The 9,123-nt window shown below is 33.5% G+C and overlaps 1 protein-coding gene across 1 annotated transcript; it reads right to left on the reverse strand.

Moving 5' to 3' along the window:
- Positions 1-828: 828 nt before the first annotated feature.
- LOC114711947 (ethylene-responsive transcription factor RAP2-12) lies at positions 829-4,060 on the reverse strand. Its single transcript, XM_028896383.1, has 3 exons — positions 3,627-4,060; positions 1,405-2,313; positions 829-1,072 (listed from the first exon to the last, which is right to left on the reverse strand). Exons 1-2 carry the CDS (start codon positions 3,922-3,924, stop codon positions 1,448-1,450), a joined length of 1,164 nt encoding a protein of 387 aa, XP_028752216.1. The 5' UTR covers positions 3,925-4,060; the 3' UTR covers positions 829-1,072; positions 1,405-1,447.
- Between the last annotated feature and the right edge of the window lie 5,063 nt (positions 4,061-9,123).

The following is a 9,123-nucleotide window of genomic DNA, read 5'->3' on the forward strand; positions in this document are numbered from 1 at the left end:
AACCCCACCTTTTAACATGCTCCTCAGTGAAGCCTCTCGCAACCTGTCCCTTTCATGCTTTTTCCCTTCACTATTGAATTACTGCTTTTTCCTTCATGATTAGTGCTTCAAACATTTCATCCACGCTATATTTGACAAGATCTGTGGTCCCATGGTGCCTCATTAGCGGGTCAACTACCACCACCTATATGACATAGAAAAATATGACTCTTGGGCTAATTGATTGGTTCATCACGCACTTCAATTCGGAGAAATATCGTGGGTAACAACCTTCGTGCTCTGTTCATGCGACCTTTCATATCAGCATGGCCGCCACAGCTCTTGGCTCAGACCTCCTTGATTCATTCTCATACTTGGTCTTCCACTTCCATTGGGAACCCAACTAAACCCCGTGGATTGTTGTTGATTTACTTGTCACCACGCTTTGATTGATAATTCTCATTGTCTGAATTATTCACGTTCTTTACTTCAGTTATTCTACCCATCCAACCGCTTTAAACACTAACTTGGAATTTGAACTAATGAAAGTCTTCCACCTCAGCCAATGGCTGATTCAGATATATGTGCTTAACTTCGCTGAAATTTTCAACATTCAAATTTGATGAGGGGAAGAACCCCCAAAAATGCAAAGCCGTCGCCGTCCGTTTTTCTTTCCCTTCCCCTCTTTTGTGTCTTTCCCTTGCAGCTCTTCAAGAAGCCGAAAAGACTAAACACCTCCTCCAGCACTCAAATTGATGGAGGCAAATACTATCTATAAGAGACCTGCAAGCAATACTCTGAACAGAACCAAATCAATTATTCAAAAATGGGTTAATTGATGGCCTGCACTTTGACCGACCATAATCAAAACAACCAAGTTAACATTTTACTGCATCACACATTTGATAGAATCATCCTCATTAATGAACGGTAAACTCAACATCTCCAAGAGTTAAGGTCTTTGACATGTACTCCTACACATCCATAGTCCCACACTTGCTTTGCTACCGGCGTCCACAGAATAACCATCCAGACATGCTTAAAAGGGTCTGTTTCGTCTCGACTCAATCTCCAACAAAGATGAACAGCATTCCTGAAAACCAATAAAAGGAACAAAGCATTGTATTCATTTCAGAAACCGAGAATACTTCATGATGAAGAATGTATTTACAATTGGTCCCCAAAAACATCACTTGTTCGGGGTTTACCTGAAAATAAAAAAAAATAAAAAAATCTTCAGTCTCCTTGACTCACAAAGGACTAGCTGTCCCCAATCTCGAGAAATCACGGACTCCATTAAACGTTTTGGCTTTTCAAGAACAAAATTCAAATTAGTGATAATTTCTGCGGGCCATATTAATTTAGTCCATGAATGATTAAAATTATAGAACCAAAAGACAATTTTGAAAGGAAAAAAATACTAACTTGTAACCCTATTTACAAATTAAGGAGACAGTGAGAAAGTTGCTCAGAAAACTCCCCCGGCCATGGAAGGAAGATCATCATCAAAGCTCCAAAAGTCCATTGGGTTTTCACTATCCTGAGTTGTGTTTTCACCAAGCAAGGTTTCTAATGAAGCATCGTCCCAGCTCCCTTCAAGGTAAGGTGTCTTAAAGAACTGCAACTGGGATTCAATATCTGCAAGATCCTCAGACAGTGTCTTTGCAGAATCATTTTCCACAGGCAACACATTCTGAGAGTTAGGAATGTTATCATTCTTGTTGGCGTCGTCAACAGCTTGAAATTCATCTTCTATAGCAGCAGAAAGCATTGACGAGATGTCGGGAGTCTTTGGGCCCTGTTCACCCCAACCAAAACTAGAATAATCAAACGAATTGCTTGCTTGATCCGAACTGAAACAAACAGGCATATTAACATCATCTGATGGCGTGAAAGATGTGAGCCCATCTGCACTGCTGGGTAAACCTCCCATGTTAGCATACTGATTAACCAGTGGTTTCTGCTCCATCAGACCCAGAGGACAGACATAGTCCTTTGGATTGTTTTCAAAATTGAATTTCTGGTTCATAATGGGCTGGACAGAGTGTTTTACATTGTAATGTTTTGGGGGAGAGCTTGAGGCCTCATCAGGAAAGTTCACCTTGGCTTTCTTACCACGAATCCTCCGTGCTTCAGCATCATAGGCTCTAGCTGCTTCTTCAGCAGTGTTGAAGGTTCCAAGCCAGACACGGACTCCTTTCCTTGGGTCACGGATCTCAGCTGCCCATTTTCCCCATGGTCGCTGACGGATTCCCCTATACAGATTCTTCCTCTTTCTTTTCTCAGACTTGTTAGCTTTTCCATTGAATTCCACAGATTTTACAGCACCAGATCCTTCAATGTAATTGGGAAAGGGAAAAAACTATAATATGAGCAAGGCAGGGACAATACATTTACAGTACCAGTTAAAAGACTAAAATTAAGAAAAACCAACTCACGCATCTAAATAAACACGTAAACACATACAGAGTAAGAGATGATTGAAGTAAATAGCCTATTAAATGACAAAAGACTGATCTCTAATGAAATTGCTGTAAAATGAAGGCGTTCCTATAATCAAGCACGGCTTGTAACCCCCCTACAGAGTATTTTACTTCAACTCATTACTTAGTAATTTACAGCACACAATATTATTTGGGTCTTGACAGCCAATTGTTGGGAAAATATGACATATTAGAGTAACAATCAAAACAAAAGCAAAAGAACTAGGAACATTCAATGCAATATCACAACTAAAACACCGCTAAAGCTCATTTAATGAACAGGCAATATAAAAGTATATTTTGATCCACAAATGTCAAAATTTGAAACCAACAACACAGATTTTCACTGCAAAAAGGAACCGCATCTACCTCTATAAAGTAGATTTTGCAATCTGATAGGAATATATAGTGTGGTCGTCAGAAGCAACTCCCATTAGGCTAACCACACTCCTGCTTTTACATATGTGCACAAAGGCAAAAACGAAATCAAACAGCATGACATCAGTTTCAAAAGGATTTCATAAACATTTCAGAACTCCGCAATAGTGTTCTGAAGATACTATTATGCAAGCAAATGAAGCCGTTTCAAAGTGGACCCACAAGATTTCTATGCTTTATAATTTCTTGCAAGTGATTCATGGAGTGCATGTGCAAGGCATGAAAGTAGGACTATGTTTCATTAACCAGGAAAGGAAAAACTTATTAATGAATATTAATCGAAGTAATAAAGCTAAGCTTATACGGTTACAAAATCTAATAACTAGTGAATAAAGGGGGCTTACAGGATCATAAAACAGCCTTAAAACTGTTTTGAAAACTGAATTTCATGTCATTGACTGAGAAGGAAAAATCAAAATTCACCAAATAAATACAACTTTTCCCGATAATACCTTGGGGAAAAAAAAGTTCCGAAAGCGGCAATACATTGTTTAATTAAAAGAAAAAAAAAGCATATGCTGCATGTGATCATTAATACAACTATGAAGCAGAATCAAAAGCTGCATCAAGGATATAACAACCAAATGACGCATGAACTAAACCAAAAAAATGAAAAAGGCATGTGAAAATTTATACGACAAATTTTACCCTCATATATTTGGCTAAAAAATTTTACCATCATATCAACATAACCGGAACTGGAAGGAAGTCATAAGAAATATTTACCACGAGACCGGGATCTGGAAGGCTTCGGGGGTTTGGCAGCAGAGAAACCTAAGGTATTGAAATCGAATAGAAAATCATCATCCACATCCACCTCATCGATATCGGACTCGTCCTTGAATTCCCTAAAATCAGCTTCGAAATCATCGTCCGAATCTCCGAATGCAGACCTAGTGGACTTCGAGAATCGCTTCCCCCCACTGGATTTCTTCAAATCCGGCCAGAGGAAATCAGCGGTGAGCCGGCGAGACCTGGCCCCCGGCGTCTGAATGAAGTCGGAGATGATAGCACCTCCACACATCTCCCTCTCTCCAGAACCGGTAAAAGATTATGCCTTTTTTTTCCTCAGAAAAACAACGCGCAGAAAAATTATGAGCAAAAGGCTGAAAATTTCTTTTGCTTAAGAAAGACTCTGATGAGGAAAAGAAAAAACGGAAGCTTTCTGAACTGAAATGAAGAGAAATAAAAGCTTTTCAAGGATTTTATGCGCAAATGAAGCAAGAATGATTTGGTATGGCAGCCGATTTTACCATTATGCCATTTTACGCTCTTTTTTTTTTTTTTGGGCCATCGACTTCTATCCCTACTGCTATTTGCTGGTATTGCCCCCAGTGCCACCTAGTTATCTATGCAAATAACAGAATTAGTTAGATTAAAAATGTGCATCAATACATTCATAATTTTAAAATATTTTTTTAAAATGTGTTAGTATTTTTAAAGTATTTTTTTGTTTTAGTGTACTAAAAAAAGATTTTGGGTGTTGAACTTACCTAAAAAAATACTTTATAATGCTATATGCACTAAAAAATACTCCTCCGGTCCTAATTATAAGACCCAATTGACTTATTTGAGGAGATTAAGGAAGTAAGTTAAGTTGGTTATTTATAATAAATAAGTGTTGTTATTCCTAAAATATCTTTGCTAATTAAGTATATTGGCTAAAACTATCATTATTAGAAGGATTATCTTGAAAAAAATGCATAAATATAAGAGAGAAAATGGATTGGGTCTTATAATTAGGACCAAATAAAAAGTCAAATTGGGTCTTATAATAAGGACCGGAGGAGTACTTTAAGATACTAGATGCACTTAAAGAAATATTTCAAGGTGCTGAGCATCACAAAATATCTTAAAATGCTGAATGTGCTTGAGAAAATACTTTGAATACTGGATGCATCTTTCCTCTAAAATAATTAGTTAAAAGAAACTGAAGAGTATATATTTTCATGGTCTAAATTTATATTAAGTTTTAATTTAGTTTCTTAGATTTATAAAGCATATTTTAGTTTTTTAATTTTGCACTCTTAGTCTCATTTAATAGAAAAATAACGATCATACGATATTCAAATTTACTGAGTTAGCATTTTTTTATTAAATTAAACTAATAGCATTAATGTTAAAAAAATTTAAAATGCATTTTATAAATTTAAGGCATTGAGCTAAAATTAGACGTAGACTTAGAAAACCAAATGAATACTTTAACTCAATATGCAAAAACTGTATTTTATCCATTGGCCAAAAAACTGTATTTTACTTTTCAAAAATACTGTCATTTAGTGGAAGGTGAAAGTGAATGGAAGAGAGAATAAACAGATTAAAAAAAATACACCGAGAATTAATGTAGTGAATAGTAATATAACATAATAACATATAATTAATGTAGTAAAAATATAAAAAAAACTAATTAAAATTTAAGACATCCTTTAAGTAAATCTCATAAATAGAACAGGCTTGTTCCAAAAAATAAAACTAATTTTCATTTATAATAAATTAATTTTAAAACAAAAATTATTATTTATAATATGACAGTGAGACTAAAACCTATATTCCAACGACTAACGTGAAATTTTCTGAAATTTAATCTTATCACTCAGTTTATAATTATATGATTAAAAATCATGTGAAATTATAAAGATCTAATAAAAAAAACCAACAAAAATGTGATTAAAAAACTACGGAGACGGGATTTTTTTTGGTAAAATATAAGCAATTATGGCAACATTCAATTTTATTTTTTTTCCTTTCCAGCTTGCCAGCATTGATTTGCTTTTACTTTGACCCTTCATGGGATTAAAGAGTTATTCCATTAGAGTGGTCATTTAACTTTTCTATATTTGACCGGTAAAAATCAAAAACCGTGTGTTGAACCACCTAAGTACCTAACTTTTGAAGAATTCACGAGTTCCACATGTTTGCTTCTCATTTCAACCTGATTCCGTTTTAGATTCCATACATAGGGGAAAGAATCTAAATTTTTTAAACGCAAATTAAATTTATTTTACTGGTCAATACCTAAATCACGTAAATTTATTTTATATATTATATCGCTGGCATGGCTTTTAGCCAATCGAATGAAAATATGTCAACATGATTGCATAATACTCCTCCGGTCCTAATTATAAGACCCAATTGACTTATTTGAGGAGATTAAGGAAGTAAGTTAAGTTGGTTATTTATAATAAATAAGTGTTGTTATTCCTAAAATATCCTTGCTAATTAAGTATATTAGCTAAAACTATCATTATTAGAAGGATTATCTTGGAAAAAAATGTATAAATATAAAAGAGAAAATGGATTGGGTCTTATAATTAGGACCAAATAAAAAGTCAAATTGGGTCTTATAATAAGGACCGGAGGAGTACTACTTAAAATTAAAACTAACTTTCTTTTTAATCAACAAAGAAAATATAATTTGAGTCAATTAGCGTAATTAATCAAATTGTGAAGCGCCCCGTAAAGTACAGGAATAGTCGGCTTGCTTATCTTTTAAAACCCCCTATAGCTATTATGCGCTTCCAAAACGCCACCTTATAATGCAATGTCTTGGCTTTAATTTTTTACATACTACTGCCTCGTGTTCTTAATATAAGAGTTAGTTGACTAATTTAAATAAATTAAGAAAACTAGTTAAGTTAGTTATTTGTAATAAATAGATATTGTCTTTCCTAAAATATCCTCAGTAATCAAGTGTATTAGTTAGAGCTACTATTATTACATGGACTACTTTGGGAAAAAAAAAGGATCAATATAAAAAACAAAGTGAATTTTGGTCTAATAATTAGAACCAAAATAAAAGTCAAACTGGGATTTGGTATGATCGGAAAAATGGCTCGCGATCGTGCATGATATTTTTTTAAAATTTGATGAGGGTATTTTTGGAAAACAGGTGCTATTTTTTAATCATTAACTAATTTAACTAAGTTCCTTAATTTTCTTAAATTAGCCAATTGGATCTTATAATTAGGACCCGAGGTGGTATTAAGGATCGGATGCATTAATAAACGTGCAAATTAATTAATGTGTCTATTTTTATACGTGTATCATCAGACATTTATGCCTTAATTTCTGCTAAGATATAATTATTTTAAGTCTTTATTACTCAGTATAATTTTACATGCGTATGTGTTTGGACGGGCTGCAGGGCTCATTCAGTGCAACTTTAAAAAGCGGTGAAAATTCTCAAAGGCGAGGTGGCTTATGCCGTTGGTAAGCATAAGTCTATGAACAGATTTCCCCCCCCCCCCCCCCAGAACATCTATGAACAGATATTTATACCTCACACATTCGTAAATTTTCAAGTTGAGAGTAAGAACGCCAGAGAGATTGTTCAAAAAAATTTATGTATTTGACTATTGGATTTTAATAGTAGTATTTTATAGTACTCTTCTTACATTCATAATCTAAAATGATGATGGCCATAAAGTGTTACATTAAGAGGTGACATTTATTTTAGATTTAGGAGGTATTTGGGTAAGAATAAAATTATGGTTTCAGAAGTGCTTTTACGATATACAAAATAAATATGTTGAAGAATTTGACTCAACTTACAAAAAAGTGCTTCTAAAAAGCATTTCTGGGGTTAGCCAAACACCCTCTTAGAAAAGTAAATTTAATTCATCTCCATTTAATGTAGGTTGAGTTATATACCATTGATGACTCGGGTTTTATAACTCAAATAACACAGAGCATCTTTTTTAAAGAAATTAAGGTGTAAATTTGTCATAAAAACTCTTACTTGGGAGCATCCCGAAAGTTTTTTTTGTGCAAATTTACCCTGAAACTTTAAATTCATAATAATATTGTCTCATAATTAAAAATGTTAATAGTTAACATTACTATTTTAACCGTCAAAATTAGTTTTTTTTTAATGGTAGCGAGTGATATTATGATAATTTTAAATTTTTTAAAAAAAAGTTGCACTTGAAAAACTTTAGTGTTCAGCACTTTCAAGTAAAAATGTTCGACACAATTTTACACATTAACCCCCTTTTTTTAAATGTGAGACTATAATGTTGTCCTCATTGATCTTATCATTCATCCCAGCTCAATTTAATTTATTTGAATATTTATTCAGCCTAAAATCAAATATAATAATAGCTATCCTTGTAATCTCCCTTGAGGGTAGCTTGTTTCGATAGCAGTTTTCAATCCCATTTCGACATGCAGACTTGTGGGCCGAGATTTGAACCGGTGAGGCATACCCATAAAGCTAATTAGGGCCCATCTCGCACCTCATTGGGCCGCAACTACACAGCCCATTGTCTTTGTAATCTCTCTCTCTCTCCAGTGCATATGCAATTATGCATACATACACAGTGCCCATCAATTATTACCCAATGTCGGCAAAAAGAAAAATCAATTATTACCCAGTGCTGACCAACAAAAAAAAGGCATTACCCAAAATGCTCACAATTTTTTCATCACGGCAATAACTGACACATGAATGTACTATCTTCGATCCTTAATATAAGACATCGTTTGATTTTTATTTTGATCCTAAATATAAGATCCCAATCCATTTTGTCTTTGATATTTGTGTATTTTTTTTTAAATAGTCCTTCTAATAATGGTAGTTATAGACAACACACTTGATTAACAAGAATATTTTAGGAAAGACAACATCAATTTATTACAAATAACTAACTTAACTTATTTTTTTAATCTCCTCAAATTAGTTAACTAGCTCTTATAATTAGGACTAGAGGTAGTATAATATAAATTGCCATTTATGATATGTAAAACATCAAGAAATAAGCAAAAGAGAGATAAAAAAATGTCGAATTTTTATTATCTTAGCTTTGAATAAATTTAAACTATAGTCTTGAAGCGAGATGCTATGAGTGATGTGTGATGGTGAAAATCTTTATGTGCAAGTAAATAAGATCAAAACTTCATAAATAAGATTAGGAAAGTTGAAACTTCAGGCAGAGTCAAAATTGAATCAAAGCTAGATCTTCATTTCAGATTGATCAGCAATAGTATTCTATGAAGTTTTATAATCCCTCATAAATATCAATATTTCATAATTAAATATTTATGATCTACTATTTTTATTGAAAAAATTAAAATAAATATTTCAGCACAAAAATATTTATCCTTGCTTACTTCGGACACCTATAGATCCTCTCGACATATATATTATCAACTCGGACTTCAATTTCTTTCCCGCTTCCTTCTTCCTTCTTTAGCTCTTCCCTCTCTATATCGCTGTTTCCTCGCA

The sequence above is a fragment of the Neltuma alba genome, unplaced genomic scaffold (assembly GCF_004799145.2).
Source record: "Neltuma alba isolate B1F8T4 unplaced genomic scaffold, ASM479914v2 tig00011322_pilon, whole genome shotgun sequence".
Classification (NCBI taxonomy): domain Eukaryota; kingdom Viridiplantae; phylum Streptophyta; class Magnoliopsida; order Fabales; family Fabaceae; genus Neltuma; species Neltuma alba.